This window comes from Tribolium madens, unplaced genomic scaffold (genome assembly GCF_015345945.1).
Source record: "Tribolium madens isolate multiple individuals breed KSU strain unplaced genomic scaffold, Tmad_KSU_1.1 Scaffold_96;HRSCAF=242;Tcas5.2_LG5, whole genome shotgun sequence".
NCBI classification, from domain to species: Eukaryota; Metazoa; Arthropoda; class Insecta; order Coleoptera; family Tenebrionidae; genus Tribolium; species Tribolium madens.
In genome coordinates this window covers 5,978,295-5,994,678 of record NW_025401068.1, presented here as the reverse complement: position 1 = coordinate 5,994,678, position 16,384 = coordinate 5,978,295, and the positions used below count along the sequence as shown (strand labels likewise).

Here is a 16,384-nt window from a genome sequence, read left to right as displayed (position 1 = left end):
CCACGTCAGCTACACCTACAGGATAATCACGATGTTACGTCGTGTCTTGGTCAGTTTCAAAAACACGAAACACATTTTTAAGGCTAGTCTCAACACATGCAGATCTCCCAGACGGTCACGCTATCCATAAAAAGGCTTTCATTTAATTAAGTTGGTAATAAAGCATGGAAAAGGGTATTCGCCCCATAAAACTTATCCCGAAGCACATTATTATTAGACAGCGGACTCAGCTCCGTTAAATATTTACGAAGATTATAAAATCTGAATGTCAAATTTGATAATGTCGCCTTATTGCAATCTATAAGGTTATTTGTGCCATTATGACTTCGCCGAGGCGAGTGAAAAATAAATAAAAGATCCAAACAAAAGAACAATGCTTGGTGACCTGGATCTAGTTACAAAGAAGAAAATCACGTATCGAAAGAAAAGGGCCAAAAATGAGTTAAAAATCTTCATGAAGCGTTAAATTCTTGGAGGTTTCAAATAGAGAAGTTCTCTTATAAATTTATTATGAGGTCGCTCTCGGTCGGAATAGTTTCTGTTAGGACCAGAAACTTTGTTATATCATCCACATAATAAGTAAATGTGACGTACGGCCATAATTCACGCGCTAAACATAAAATACACCCCTCGCGGAAAAATCGATACCAAAAAGCGCCTTCTCCCATTTTACACTCAACATTTACGAATTAAAGAACTTTCCTTTCGGATTCCAAGGGTCGAAATAATTCCGTCAATGTCTCCATTCTCGATCCTCGAAATCGGATTAAAGTGGGGACTTGACATGGTCAATTGTCATTACCACACACATTCCTAACTAATTTCAAGGGGTCAGATGGAAAGTGCTAAACCACCGCTACGAATCTCCAAAGTTATTCTTTGAGTCCTAATTCGATTACACCCTCACCTGGAACGTCGCGATTACCCCTTGTTACCGACGACTATGCTATTTTCTTTACGGTTAATTCAATTACGAGTACTACACTGTCAATTTAATTTAAAATCAAAGCGCTGCGAAAGCTTTTGTTATGGACCAAAACAAGAAAAAAACAAAGCGGGACAAACGTCAAAAACGAATTCCTCCCACAGGAACGACGTCAAAGCCTGAGGGGTTTTTGCCTAATTTGAATAACAGTAGAAAGCGGGAAATTTAAATACTTCCGATCAATTTAATTTACTTGAAATATGGGGCGTGTCGAGTTAATAACGGGGTGTTTAATAACTCGCATGCTTTATTAACTCTCGTTCCGCACAACCGGCGCCCTATAATGCAAAAAATACGCAATACAAAATTAAACGCTGTTTATCACTGTTTCGCCTCTTTTTCGATCAGTACAGCGCTTTTGTACATTTCCGATTAAATTTTAAACAATGCAGTTTAACGCAACTGCTTCTTTACGTCTCTCCGCTCTTGGTGGCATCGGGTAATGAAAAAAAACAAAAAATCCTTTATAAAACATTCTCAATATTGGATTTTCCATAGCCTTTCTCCTATTTTTCAACTTCCACACAATCTTCAATTATCTCGATTACACCTCCGTTAAAATGCTACAGCAAATACAAAACCTGGCAAACAGCCACCGCACACCACAAATTACAAAGCTCGCCGAGGCACGACATTTCATATTTGCATTCAATTTTTAGTTTTAATCAGAGCAAGCTCTTTCAAATCAAAAAACCTCGCTTCCACGTTAATTTTTAATTACCTAATGAAAATACGTGCTCGAATTCATCAAAAGAATTTTGTTTTGTGTGTTTTTTTACTTCTAACAATGGACAGTTACTGTCCGAAATTATGGTTGAAAAAGTCAGATCAGGTCGATTTTCACTGAGATGAGGATTTTAAGGAGGAAACAACGTTAAAACTTTCGACAAAGTTCGACAAAAGTGGAGCTCAAGACATCCAACTTATACCCTAGAGAAGAGAAAATGATAGCAAATAAAAGAATGAAACTAAAGGTTAACTCGCACGACTTGACGTTATGTTTAATAATTAAGTCGACCTAATTTAGACAGAAAATATCATTTCGACACGATTTCATTTTGATTGAAGAGAAAGAAAAACTTTTCCCGAGAGTATGTATACATAGTGACCTGTTTGAAATTTTAACGACTTCAATGTATTTACTTTCAAATTTTCAAATAAAAATTAAATAAACCCCCCTTCAAAACACACGCAGACATTAGAGCTGTAATTTCAGGTAATTGTGTATGTAAACCCAACAATGTAAAATATTGTAATTAAAAGCTTACCTTAAAGTGCAATTTACATAATTCTAGAGTAATTAAACTGAAAGTGAGTCAACAGAGACGTTAGATGACACCCCACACTGCCCCTATCAACTTTACACATTCCATTCCTGTATATAAACCGAAGTAACATTGATGATTTTAGTTAGTCACCTAGTCATAAAACAAAGAAGAATCACCCAAAAATTCAAAATTTTTTAAAATGAAATTAATATTCGCCTTGCTGCTCCATTTTTTATGCAAATTCCAGCAGTCCGGAAAGTTTTACGAGCTTGTATTTACATGACATGTTGTGTGTTGCTAGTGGAGTTCGGGGCCATAAAAGAACTTCCTTTTACCGACATGGAAACTTTTTACAACGTCATGTTTTTCACAGTTGTTTCTGTTTTCGTCGTTCTTTTGATCCGTCCGTATTTAATTTTATCAATTACTTTGGGCCCGGAGAGAAACACAAACTTTTGTCGATTTTCACGACGAATTATTAAAAACAAAAGGGCTTTGCGGTTTTTTCTTCATATAATCTTGTTTCGAGTTTTATGCAGTGGAGAGGCAATAATGAGGACTTTTTACGACTTTATTCGTCCGAAAAACCTCAAACACACCACAAATGCTAATTTCGGAAGAGTCATACATTGCGTCTTCGAAACAAGTTTGCAAAGAAGCTCGTATTTCCAATGAATAATATGTAAATCGAAACAATCAGTGCGAGGTAACGAAGCGAAGCAAGAACAACCCCCTAAGATCCCGAAACAATAAACTTCGACCTAGGAAATGGCAATCGCTTTTTTTCTAGCCGACTCCTATTAAAGGATCGACAAGGATTACGGGAATATTCGAAGGGGACCCTTCAAAGTACAAACAGAGCAAACGATTTCGTCCTTTTTCATCAACCTGCTGTCGACCGAGCGTGACTAAATGTTAAGGTTTTTCTCTCCGATACCTGGAGAAATCCGGTGAATAAGGCAAAATTAATCCCGGTGTATGTTCATATTTCAATGTCTGAATCATCCATCTTAATGTCTCCGGACTTAATTTTTTCATGAGCCGCGTTGAACGACGTCGGGGAAAAAAGCACGTAGCCTTGGACGTTAATTAGATTTATCCAGTAATGATAATATTAATTAACTCATCAGATAACGGTCTTCGTTCCCCGTAAATTCACTTAATGTTCCTAATTTGCAAAGACCCTAATATTTTTCATCACGTATTTCACCATCATAAACACGATAACTGAGATAGACCGAGTCCTATAAATACTCGTATCTCACGACTTGAACAAAATCCTGAAACAACGTGTGATAGTCCGGCTAAACCAATTGATTGATGTTTCGCTTCTCAACTTCTTTTTTTCCTTATGATACGGGAAAGGTTAGAACGGTACAAGTGAGCGAATATGTAGTTTCTGGCGAATAATCGATACTGACTTCTGACTCTGTCGTCATTTACATGCGCCTGGACCGGCCCCCAAGTCTCCGACATGTGACCGCAGAAGGCCGGAAATCTTGTGGTCTTTAATTGCGAAAGGTGGATTGGATGGCTATTGATCCTGGAATGGTCTTTCGCCCTCCACAAAAGAAGAAAAAAGGACACGAGACAAATGGGATTTACTTTAATGATAGTGACCGGCGTGGAAAAAATGGAAATCGAAACGAAACTTGTGTTGGGTACTTAAAACGTTTTTTACCGATTCAGCGTTCTATTTACATGATGGTTGAGTATGCTGCGATAGGGGAAATTTTTCTTTGATGATAGCGTGTATGGAGTGGAGGGGTCCGATGAGTGCGTGGGGTGATATATTTTTTATTAATTGGGGCTTTTAAACAAATGAGTTGTTAATGACTAATTTGGGATCTAACCGAGCCAAGGCTAAAATATATTCGTTTTCGATTTGAAATACATGTTCCTTGGTACTTTTTTTATGACTTGTGTTTGGTTCATGTTTTATAAAAATCACCAAACTTAAAAACATTCTTGTAAAAAAATTTTGTTACACTCTATTGAAATTGTAATAAAAATTTTGTTTTGGAATTTTATCAAAATCAATCATTTTGTGGCAACATTTTGTGACATTATAAAATTAAAATATTTAATTTGGTCCAAATCGTCATGTTGGAACAGAATTAACATAAAAGCTAATTCATTCGTTTCTTAGTCGAAATTAAGAGATACAGTTAAAAAAGGCATTAATATTTAAAGTAGCAAAGCACCCAAAAAATAAATATTTTAAAACAACATTCGTTAGTATTTATACAATTGTACATTTCACGTAATGTTAAAACAATTATCCTAAAGTCAGAATCCTAATGCTTTTCCTGCAATGCTGTTTAGTTAATATTAACCACAAAATCCAACAATTAAAAGAAAGAATAATTTTCCTCGCAAATTATGAGGCATCCTGGAAAAATCCTGCAAACTCAATAGTGCAATAATTAAATTACCTTGTTCTGATTTATACATACGAATCAAATTTGCGTGACAGAAAATAAACTAGGAAGCAATTAATTTTGATTCAATAATTGTGCCCTTGTGACATCCATTAGGTTGTATTCTTCTTACAGGTGCATGGGGGGCGATGGGTGTCGGTGCAACTGAGGGGGGGCTTCGTAGGCGAATGCCGCTGCGACGTGTGGGTGGTGGTGTGGCAACGGGCGCCTCTGGACTTGGCGGCAGGGCCATGCGCTACTACCGCCTCTGGATCTACACTTGCAACACTGCACTTCTGGCCGGAGCCTTAGCATTTTGTGGGGCCGCCGCCAGAACCGTCCTTTTCGATTTTCGAAGGTCATTGGTGCCATCTCTGACCTTATACCAGCCTTCATTTCTTTACGCTTATCTAGCACTCGCGACACAAGGAGGAGCCCTACAGCTTTTGGGCTGTTTGGCGGCTTTACGTCTTTCCGAAAAACTACTCAACGCCTATTGGCTACTTCTACTTGTCTTGCTCTTCGGCGATGTCGTGCTTGGGGCTTTCTGGGCGTTCAAATTCGAACGAATCTGCCAGGAGTTAAAACCCACGCTGAGGATCAGGTCCGTACTTTTAACCTTATTTTTGCTGACGTTTCCTTCTTAGGTTTCAACAGGAATACGGAAGCAGCAGCGAGTTGACCGCGATGTGGGACCGCCTCCAAGAGGAAGACTCCTGTTGTGGCGTCAGTGGCCCCAGCGAGTTCAACAGTAGTCTCCGATGGGAGATCCCTCCCAGCTGTTGCGTTGAACCTCCTCCGGTCAACTCAACAAAGTGCTCCAAGACTCACACGTCTGGCTGTGACGAAAGACTTCTAGCTTACCTGAAAGCCACAGCCTCGATTCTCGCGATTTTGGGCTACTGTGTGCTCGCCTTCCTTAAGCTGTGCTTCCTCGGAATCTTGCGTTACGAAATCCGGGAAATGATCCAAAAGATCCGGATTCTCCGGACCGAATTGGAGCTGACCAACGCGAACGGCGCGGTTCCGGGCGCGATTCGTGCCGAGAGTGCCGAAAGCGAACGCGAATCATTACTTGTGCGACCGGAAAGTGCCGCTTTACTGTCGTCGCCGCCGACACAAACGAAAAATCCCAACGGAAATAATAATTACGAAATGAGGGAGTATCGCAGCCATGAGAACATTTGACTAAAGTATCGCCTGGAGGGCTTGTTCAATCGCGGTCGCTGGGGCCGCGTGAAGAAAGGCCCTCTGGCTACGCCCCTCGAGGAGATCTTCAAGCGCAAACCCAGAACAAGCAGGGTGAAGGACGATCCCTGCTGAAAACGACCTAGTGCTTTGTCTAGCTAACGCAGTACAGAAAAATTACACGCAATAATATTCTCAAGCCACAAGTTTTTTTTTTGCTTCTTAACATTCCAAGTGTACAGTGTATATATCCAGACTTTAGGTTACTTAAATAAACGGTGCAAGAACTGTGTTACGAAGACTGGTCCCTTTTTAAGAAGGAAAGACATAAGAAGGACACTCGCGACTAATCGCGAGTGTGTTTATATGAGCTTATTATTATTGTTATAGTGCCTCGCCTTAAGTAACTTAGCTAATAGGTCAATCAAATTAGATTTTACATTCTGAAAAACTATTAGAAATTTCGGAATGTTAAACGGTTTCATAGTGAAAATTTTTGATAAAGGTAAATTCTTGACTAAATACTGGTTCAGAAATTAATTTCAAATCAAAATATTTGTTCAATTCGATTGGCCTATAAAAGTCGAAGTGCATTCTGGTCTAATAAAAGTTCAAGTTTGCGTTTCCATTTTAAAGGGACGATTTTTTCCCTCGCATGCCTTCAATATTATCTGATCTCGCAGTTCAGTTCATGAATGAAAAACCGGCCAGTCGTAAATAACGAGCTGTGGCGGCCGACCAAGTTGCCAATAGATCCTTGACGGATCGTCCTGAAGCCGGAGCGGAGCGCAAAAACCGACAAAGTTTAAGATATTTTCAAGTCATTTTAGATAAATTCCCAATGACACATTTCACTTCTTTTGAAGTTGAGTCAATTAAACAAAAAGCGTGCCGGCTAATTCTAATTCATAGATTTAATAATTTAATTAAAATATGCAGTAATTTATGATACATTAAAAAACAGATACTTATTACGGCTTATTAGATAGAGCATTGTAAAAAATGTAAAGTACAAAACCGTTTTATATGACAAGTAGTCTTTTAGTAAAAACATTGTATCATAATTAGACTAATATTAAACCAACACTAAAACTAAAGGAAAATCGTTTAATAAAACTAAAATGCCTAGAGTTAGAAGTGCTATAACCGTATCTTATTAAACTTATATTCTAACTGTAATTTAAAGCAGCTGTAAATTTTTAGAATAATTCAAATGAACCAATCGAACACCAAATAGTTATAAATCTATTCGCTGTGTTAGTGTTAAAGGGACGATTTATTATCACAAACGCGCAAGTAAATCATCGCCCTTTAAATTAGATGTCATAATAAAAATAACCCTTAATCACAATGCAACTCTGTCGGCCGTTTCACCCCAAAACCAAAAAAAATCTCTAGACCAATAAAAATTATCGACCTTGTTTAAGCTTCCCGATTGATTAGCGCCACCTAGCGCGCTTTAGGTTTAATGTATCATTGTTAAGAGAGCTATTTCATGTTATTACACATGTACAAGACAAAAATGATGTATATATCTATTTAATAAAGTGTATTGTTAGTACTCACCTTGATTTCCTCGACGTCCACCTTGACCGAAACGTCCAAATTCGAACCGCCAATCACCACCTAAAATAAAATTTTTCTGCTTCAGTCTCTTGGCAATGTTTTTTTTTCAGACATAGTTTCCAATTAACTGTAACAAATGGTGGATGCGCCGGGTCACACGTTCTGCTGTTTTATTCATTAGGTGCGATGTAGAAAATTAAACGACGAATTGTAAGAATCGTTTAGGAGGGTTTACATCCATATGATACATTTGCAAAGCGCAAACATAAATTCGTGATAAAGCCAGGAACATGTTTCCGGTTCCGAACGTCCCATAAGGCAATTAGAGACGGGTTGCGGTTTTAATTGCGTTGTAAGTGTGATCGTTGGTAATGCTTCCAGATAATAAATAGATAAATTATGACCCAAGGAAAATTAAAGAATAAGAAAAGGAATGAAACGAAAGTTCATAGATTTTTCATTCAGATGCAATAATATTATTCTTGCAGGGTTATCTCTTACGCTAATATGCGTTTTATAATTTAAACGTGATTTTTAAGCTTATACCACCTTTTTGCAAACTTTTGTTAAAATTCATTTATTCTTCGACATTGTCAAAATTTACGGTTTTTCTCCCGTGTAAGGAAGTTYTGCCAACTGTTTGGCATTTCTCAATACGAAACGTCAGATTATTTTTAACAGATTTAAAGCAAGTTTAAGCCTTATTGAGTCTAATTCGAAGAATAAAATGTTGTATTCAACTCGTTTGAGTGTAAATCGGACGCTTTATTCCACCTCGTGGGTGATAAACCACTCGTTACACTGGTGGTTTAATAACCCACTCGGTGAGATAATCCGTCCGATTTACACTCAAACTCGTCGAATAAATAACTATTAAAAATAACCATTATCTTATATTAAACTAAATAATGTAAAATAATAAGCGATAAAAAAATCATTTTCAAATCAATAATAGTTTATTACCATTAAAACTTAATTTTCACAAAATAAGATTAATAAATGCGTTTTAAATTGTACTGCGAGATACTTATTAAGCAAATGTATTGTCAGAACATAAAAAATGTATGAAATGAGTTTTATTACATTACAGCGGCAATAAAAAATTGGAGCTAATATTATCTCTTTTATTTTTTCCTGCATTCAATCCAATTAAAATTTCTTAAACAACTTTGTTGGTGTTTATTTTGGATGACTTCTTGCTCATTTGGTGAAGAAATTGATTAACGCAAACCTTATCCTTATTAAATTTTAATTTCCAATCTTTTATAGCGAAATAAATCAAAAGCTAGCTCCAGCTTTCTTTTTAAAAAATTCACCACGCAATAATTTACTTTAAATTTAGTGGTAATCTCTTAAAAGTGCTTTTTCCACCCTTATTAGTGTATATTTTAATCAACACGCCGTCACGTGGCACTTTTTATTCGGGGTAATTCAGATTTTGGATGCAGGCCAAAACCAATTCCAGTCTGACTTAATTACTCGCTTTGTTGCGCAAAAACTCATCCTCCCGAATCCATTTCTTCTTCAATTGATCAGCATTTACTCGCAGGTTAATTAAAAAATCTAAATTTTGCGCACCGCTAAAATTCACTTTCGTTCCGCCCTCGTCGGATTTAATATTTATCGCGATGAAGAATCATGAAACGCACCCCCGAAAAATACGAATGTATTCACACTTTTCGCTCTTTTGTTGCGATTCTTTTACCCTTGACCCGTGTTAAAAATATTTGTCTTGAACAAATCGTGAAACGAGCACAATCAACACGAGAAAACAATACGAATTTATATTTGGGAAGCACGACAAAAATCGGTGTTAAGAGCGAGTTTTAGAAGAGGCAGGAATATTGTTATTGTTCGAAGTGAAAATTGCGGTTTTTGCGGAAATAGAGAAAGGAAGCTTTTAATCAATCCACACGCAACTTATTGCTTTAAGTAATTCGCTGTTTGTGGCCGGATCTTGAGACTCTTACAACATGCAAAAGCTCCGGCTTGGACATTAGCCGGATCTCGGGGGTGCAATAATTTTTTATTACGGCCGTGTTTATGGAAAGTGAGGTGTAAAATAAAGAGTGAACACTAATAAAAATTGCAATCTTTTTTGACCTTTCCACTCGGTTAATATTGACCGACAAAGGTCAGTTGATGCACTCCATAAATAACCGACTTTGATCCCCAGTGAAAATAACCCCACGATTTTACACTACATTGTCTCATCCCCACTGACACACTTTCGTTTTATTTTATTTATTCGGATCACGGATAGATATTTTGCACGGGTTATATAGGGGCCTTGAGACGCTACGAAAATTATTAAATATACTCACTGGAGTCGAGTCCTTTCTTGTGTCCTTCTTGCTCCGGAAGGACGAATTGGGCGTCCTCTTCTTCAGCTTGGAAAGTTCGACGGCGATGAGCGAGGCAGTTTTTGCATTATTTTTAATTAGGGCAATATCTGACAAAGTTAAGGCAAAATTTCAACACTCGCAACCAAATTTGACATTTTATTGACAAGGCTAGCGAGAGGCTGTCATTAAAAACAACAAGCCGAAAGCCTGGGGATTATTATCCCCACAAATTTTACGACGTTATTAACACGAAAACTTGAAATTCACCACAATTTTCAATGAAACTGAAATGACAGACACAAAGTCGCCTGCGTCTAATTTTTATTTAAAGAGTGCAAACTCATCTTTCACAGGAATAAAAATATAAAACCCTTAACAGCAAAAAAGCATTCCGTAAACAATAAGTAGCAGTTTTAATTGACGCTTACATTACTCTCTTTATAATATTTTAATTAAAACTGGTTTAACATTCACTTGGACAATATAAATTTCAGCCACCTATGTTTGATTTCATGCATGAAGTATTGCCAATTTCACCCTTGCACAAAAATGCAAAAACCGTAATGTCCACTTCAGAATAGAATAGAAAACTACACGTATAAAAATTTCGGCATTACAATTATCTGTTTGACTTTCTATTTTTTAAATTAAATGACATTAAAACCCCTGCCACCAGTGTTGCCATTGCCACCCTGGCTCAATTTGGCATTTCCGCCAATTATCAAAGGATACTTGTTTTCAGCGACTTTCCGTCGGTGATTTCCCCGATCCTCCCTAACAAAAACGGAGTTATCTCTTTCCCTTCAATCCCTCTCTTTGTAGCATCTTTTAAGGCCTCTTCTATAACATCATTTACAACATTTTCATCGAGGGCGAATTTTTCTGGAACAGGTACCGCAAAAAGCATCCCCGACTGTAAATCTAAACCGCGGTTTCTATAAATTATCTCTGCAGCGTCTTGCACAGTTTCCACCGAATAAGGGGCATAACAACCACTTTTCCTGCTGTAGAAAGCAGGGAAATCCTTTCCGCCCCCGAATGTCGCAACAAACACCCCTTGGGTTTCCTGAAACTTGTTATCAGACGGTTTCAAGTTTGGAAATTTGCAATTACGAGATATTCCAGTGTTTTGGGAATGTCAAGAATAGATTTGACTCCACTCGAAATGACTGCGACTCCACTTCGACCAAGTTCGGTTAAATCCGCTGAAACGTCGAATGTCCTCTCGCCGCCTCTGTGAACCCCCCCAATACCTACTTTTGGTTAAAAATATCACTAGTTAAAATAGTAAATACCCCCAGTTGCAAAAATCGGAATTCCAATTTTACTAGCCACGAGTAAAGTCCCCGATACCGTGGTTCCCCCATTCCGGCCAGTGCTGACAACATAACACAAGTCGCGTCGAGATGTTTTGATTGGTTGACTAATTGTGATGTCACCAAGTCTTGTAATTTCATCTGCGGTAAGTCCCACTCTAATGTGACCATTGGTAATTGCCACAGTTGCAGGAATGCCACCCTAATAAATGAAATTATTTTCAATCTAACTGCGAAATATTTAATTAAAAACGTCTGGTGTCAAGGACGTGAATTACGCCACGTGGATGTCCCTTATTGTGAATTTATCGCAAAATAATTAATTATTTATTAGGCGAGGAGATGCGTAATAGGAAGCTAAATTGTATGCAAGGATGCTGCTGAATGAATTTAATAATTTCATGTTCCAGTGAATCTGTGTAATTAAAACTGAAACCTTTGTTTTAATGGTATTAAGCCTAGTTTAATTAGTGATCGGTGGTTTACTTCGGATTTACCGATCTTTATTCAGGATAATAAGCGAAAGTGCGAATAAAGTTGAGCTTTTCTGGAAAAAATGTGGGCATGGCTACACTTGACACAGTTGTCATTTTTTATTTACCAATCAAATTACACAATGCCAATAATGGACAGTCTGTTTACCAATAACAGTGATAAGTTTGACACAAAGAGGCGTGGCTACGTAATTAATCCCCTTCTTACGTATTGTGATCCTATTGTTTTTTGTCGTAAACGTAACGTAACTTTACCTGGTTTCTTACGACTGCTTCCACCTCTAAAGCGCACTTTACGTTCTGCGGAAACGGCATTCCATGTGTGATGATTGTCGATTCTAAAGCCACCACAGGCTTATCTTCATTTAAAGCAGACTTAACCTCATCACTTATAATTAAATTATTAAAATCAGATAGTCCCCGATTTAACTTAATTCGAATTAAATTATTAGAAATTAATCTTTTACAGAGAGCTAACATTTTCACGAATTTATCACAAAATGATAAGTCAAAACAAACAAAAATAATAATAGCACGTTTTCTAAAGAGTATTCTGGGTTGCCGACATAAAAGCAGATACTTTGAGGTAACTTTATTCAGAAGAATGCGCTACAAAACAACTTAACTCTACATATCGCTAAAATCAAAGTCTGATAAATCTTCAATATCTTTGTTTCTTTTCTTGGTCTCGTCATTCCGGGGTGTGGCGTCAAACACCGAGCTTGTGATACTTGTAGTGCTTCCGCCGTCTTTCGAGGGTAATTCTTTCTTCTCTTCAGTGTCCAAATTAAACAAAACTTTTTTCTTTGTGAGGGACCCCACTGAAGGGTAACTCTTTAAAACCCCCTTAGTGTGGTCTTCCTTGACCCGTTTCTCTTCCTTTATTGACGAATCAGATTTATCGGAAGCGTCAATTTTGGACGTTACAGTTTTCAGTTCCGCTATCACAGCCGAATAAGGCGCTGAGAATTGTTTCTCGTTGACTTTAATTGGCTTTATCTCACTTTCAGAGTCAGTATCGTACATTTGCCGATTTTTGATCTCAATCTGAGCCGAGACTTTTGTTTTTTTCGGTTTCGCTTTGACGAATTTCTTTGGTTGGTGTTTTGCATCGATTTGTCTCGCCACATCTTTTTCAATTTTTGATGCAATTGAATCAAAATTTGAGTACGTCTAAAACATTAATTTAATTTCTGATTAATGTAATTACAAAACATACTTTTTTCACCAAGTTTGCTTGATGATTTATAATTTCTAGTGCTCTCTGATAGGAACGATTAGGAAGGCCGTTCCAGTCAGGTGAAACGCCCAAGTCTTGCAAACGTGTTTTTATAATATTTTCAATTTCTAATTTAAAGTGTTGTAATAGTTCGTCGTCTATTACATAACCAGAAACATCTTCTTTACTAAAATAAAAGGAATAAAAAACGAAAAACTGCACAATTATGACAAAAACCTTGTTTTCGGCCGCTTTCTAGGAACAGGCGGAGGCTTTAAAGGCGGTTTAAATACTTTTTCTTTAGGTGATTCTGAGATTTTTTCTTCAGAAGCAAGTGTTTCAGAGGTTGTGGTATCATCATCAATTTCAGTTAAATTAATCCCAGATTCAATTTTTTCCGTTTTGATTTTAGAAACCTTTATTTGGGGTTGAGCTTTCATAACCTTGATTGAAGGAACTTTTGATATTTCTTGATTTCTCGATATATCACATTGTGGACTAGAATCGGTTATTTCTTCTTCTTTTGCTTCTTCAAGAGGAACATTTTTGGCATGTTTTTTATCACGTTGCTGACTAGAATCGTTTCTATGCCTCGTTTCATCTAATTTTTTAACAAAATATTTGCTTCTAGGCTTGATTGAAGGTTTAGGATTTTCTTCCACAACTGTACTTCTGTACATCTCCATTTCACTCAACTTATTCCAAAATGACTGCATCTGATCTTCAATTTTTTGCAAACTAGACGTCATCTACAACCATCAAAAACTATATATCCCCCTTATTTAAAACAGTACCCACTTTAGTTTCCAGAACCGCTTCAAATTGCGTAATCTGTTTCTGAGCGTTAGTCAACTCCGGCACATTTTCTTTGTTTTTCTCCTCATAAATAACAACACGATTTGACGTCCCCTCCTCCACCCCCAAATCAGTCTGCGTCATACTCTCCCTTCTTCGCCCTAAACTGCCCCCTTGAAACGCCATTCTCTCAAACCACTTTTCATATTTCTCCTGAAAGTTATGTTGCGTCTGCAAAATCTTCAATTCAGACTGGACTTGCAGTCGTAAATCTTCAAACTTTTGCTGCAAATCTTCGATCTTCTTAAACTCTGATTCCCTACTGATATTCGAATCAGTTTCATGGTGCTCCTTATGTATCTTTTTTTCTGCATCGTTGAGTCTTCCTTTCAATTCTTTGATTTCCATCTGAAGTTTATCTGTTTCTGGATCCTGTATGGGGACACTGTGGCGGCGCTTAATGTGCGAATTTAAAAACTCTTCACTTGAGAAAACTTTATTGCACTGCTCGCATTTAAAAGCGACTTTTTCGTCAATCTCACGCATCAAAGTTGAAATATGGTCTTTGAGGTCGTCAACAAATAGGTTTAATTCTTTATTTTCCTAGAATTTGAATGTTGGAACTAGAATATATTACTGGTTGCCTACCTCTCGAATTTTCTTTACTTCATCTTTCAACAGAATCACAGTATTATCGAGATATTTTTTACAAAATAATAAATACTGAATCGCAAGTTGACTCAATTTAAACGTTTTTACAAAACTAACGTCTAAAATCTGGGCCTGGTCAGGGTCTAGAATAAATTTTGTAATTCCTGGAATGAGTTTCTCTACAGTTGCAAAGTCTCTCTCTTCGATTACTCGATCAACATCAATTAAACCTTCAAAAAAAGCATTAATAATTGCAAACAAATATAAATAAATCACTCACTTATTTTATTTCTGTCAGAATCGTCCGACTTGTGTCTTTCAAATTTAAACCCGGTGTCAAAAGCTAGACGTACGTAATCATGATGCCACTTGCAATCTCCCTTGTACATAGTTCGTTCTGAGGCCTATTTTGGCTGATTTTTCGTAAAAAAGGCATCAAAACAGTTTTTTCAGGTTAGATGTAAACACAAATTTAAAAAGGACGCTTGCGCTGACGGAGGATACAAACACAGGACGTAAGTCTGTGATTGTGAATCGATTTATTGGCTTTTGAGGCACATGTGTTGTATAATTTAGGCACAATTTAAAATTTTAACACTATTTATTACCTCTTGCATGGTCTTTTTTCATATTCATTTTTTAAACATGTTAAATGGGTTTATATAACGTGACGTATTAATGATAAATAACAGCTGTAAATGAAAATTATAGGACTAAAAATTATGAAGTGTTTTTTTCTAGACAAAGGGGCTTTAAAGTAACGATAAGTTAGAATAAATTTTACATAGGAATCAGCAAACTGTTGATAAATTTATTGTAAAATTTTGTGTGGCCTTGAGGAGACTGTTCAATTCACGACGCACGTTTCCCACCTGTCAAAAATCTGTCAGAAAAACATAAACACGGCAGTTGAGTTTATAATCAGCTAGCGTTAGGTCATGCTAGAAATCGTTCTAATTATAATTTAATAGTGTCATACGTGAGCTTCATAGTAAAATCGTCGTGTACCAATCGGAATTCAGAGGTCAAACCAATTACACGAAGACCATCAAGTTGCCATCGATTGACAAACAGTTGAGCGCTTTCGACCGCCACCTCTGCTTGATGTGATAGTCTCCGACAGCCCCCATGGTCCACTTCTCGGCAAGTATGGGCCAGAATGCGAGTCTCCCCAAGCCCGGGCGCCGAAAATCTCTGCGGTCGTTTCCGCGTAAGTCCCACAACAACTCGAACCTGAGCCACACTTTCACTCTCAACGACAACCACGACAAGATGGAACTCCTTAACATCAATCAAGCAAGCGAGGAGGAGCTCATGACGCTCCCGGGGGTAAGTCGGGAGACTGCCCGGAGTATAGTAGACCACCGGAAGGCCATTGGCCGGTTCCGGAAGGTGGAGGACCTGGCCCTCGTCCGAGGTATCGGAGCCGACAAACTCGAGGTTCTAAGACCGGAAATCTGTGTCTCGAGTCGGAGGAATTTGAGCTGTGCCTCATCGAGAGCTCAGAGTTACGATAGCCTTAGGAGCGTCGATTCGAGGCTCACGGTTAAGAGTAATAAACTTGTGAATGTGAATAAAGCGAGTGTTTTCGAACTGCAGTGTGTGCATGGGATTACGCAGGAAATTGCAGCGGCGATTGTGCACTACAGGGACAAGAAGGGGCCCTTCAAGCAGGTGTGTGTTTTTCCCAGAAAGGATTATTACGCGATGGTTACAAAGGTTTAGATAAAGTAGACGTGTACTCAAATTGATAATGATATCAAGGTTTACTGTTTTTTATCAGGGGCAAATTAAAATACTTTCAATTAAAAAATAAGCTGGCCCAAATAACGGCATGTCTGAGATTAGTTGAGAACTTTGTTTTATAATTGTTTATTTGTAACAGGCGACTGTTACTAGATTTGTGATCTAAAAAACTTTTTCCCTAAAATTGACGTAATAGGTATTACAATGACTGAATCTGTTGGCAATACCGATTACTAACTCTAATTTAATTTTTAAAGCTAACCACTGGAGTACGCTTTTGATTAACAACAATTCAACAATCTTGTGGTGTTGTACATCAAGTATTTGTCAAGCAAAACCGTATCCGGTTGTAGTGTTTCAAATTATTAACAAAAATACTCTCAAATCTGTT

At 37.5% G+C, this 16,384-nt stretch overlaps 4 protein-coding genes across 5 annotated transcripts in view; 2 read left to right on the top strand and 2 right to left on the bottom strand.

Annotated features, from left to right (window-relative positions):
* LOC123013413 (tetraspanin-1-like) overlaps positions 1–7,422 on the top strand; it is a 36,858-nt gene extending 29,436 nt beyond the window's left edge. The window contains exons 4-5 of the mRNA XM_044411908.1: positions 4,809–5,277; positions 5,321–7,422. Coding sequence (XP_044267843.1) covers positions 4,823–5,277; positions 5,321–5,861 — 996 coding nt within the window. The 5' untranslated portion in view covers positions 4,809–4,822 and the 3' untranslated portion in view covers positions 5,862–7,422. The remainder of the gene's footprint in view (positions 1–4,808; positions 5,278–5,320) is intronic.
* The window catches only part of LOC123013422, a 66,209-nt gene extending 54,114 nt beyond the window's left edge, over positions 1–12,095 (bottom strand). Inside the window, exons 1-6 of the mRNA XM_044411918.1 lie at positions 11,838–12,095; positions 11,068–11,290; positions 10,886–11,025; positions 10,505–10,838; positions 9,752–9,879; positions 7,428–7,487 (exon numbers count right to left, since the gene is read on the bottom strand). Of these exons, the coding sequence (XP_044267853.1) occupies positions 7,428–7,487; positions 9,752–9,879; positions 10,505–10,838; positions 10,886–11,025; positions 11,068–11,290; positions 11,838–12,062 (1,110 nt within the window). The 5' untranslated portion in view covers positions 12,063–12,095. The remainder of the gene's footprint in view (positions 1–7,427; positions 7,488–9,751; positions 9,880–10,504; positions 10,839–10,885; positions 11,026–11,067; positions 11,291–11,837) is intronic.
* A 64-nt stretch (positions 12,096–12,159) lies between these two features.
* Positions 12,160–15,915, bottom strand: LOC123012328 (zinc finger protein DZIP1). Of its 2 annotated transcripts, none has more exons than XM_044410171.1 (6): positions 14,528–15,915; positions 14,245–14,477; positions 13,600–14,199; positions 13,039–13,550; positions 12,811–12,988; positions 12,160–12,755 (listed from the first exon to the last, which is right to left on the bottom strand). In XM_044410171.1, the coding sequence occupies exons 1-6, from the start codon at positions 14,634–14,636 to the stop codon at positions 12,210–12,212; spliced, it is 2,178 nt and encodes a 725-aa protein (XP_044266106.1). In that variant the 5' UTR covers positions 14,637–15,915; the 3' UTR covers positions 12,160–12,209. The 2 variants fall into 2 exon arrangements, with proteins under 2 accessions (XP_044266106.1, XP_044266105.1); XM_044410170.1 differs by having other exon boundaries at positions 12,802–12,988; positions 14,528–15,897.
* The window catches only part of LOC123012329 (endonuclease/exonuclease/phosphatase family domain-containing protein 1-like), a 5,148-nt gene continuing 3,709 nt past the window's right edge, over positions 14,946–16,384 (top strand). The window contains 1 exon segment of the mRNA XM_044410172.1: positions 14,946–15,921. Coding sequence (XP_044266107.1) covers positions 15,376–15,921 — 546 coding nt within the window. The 5' untranslated portion in view covers positions 14,946–15,375.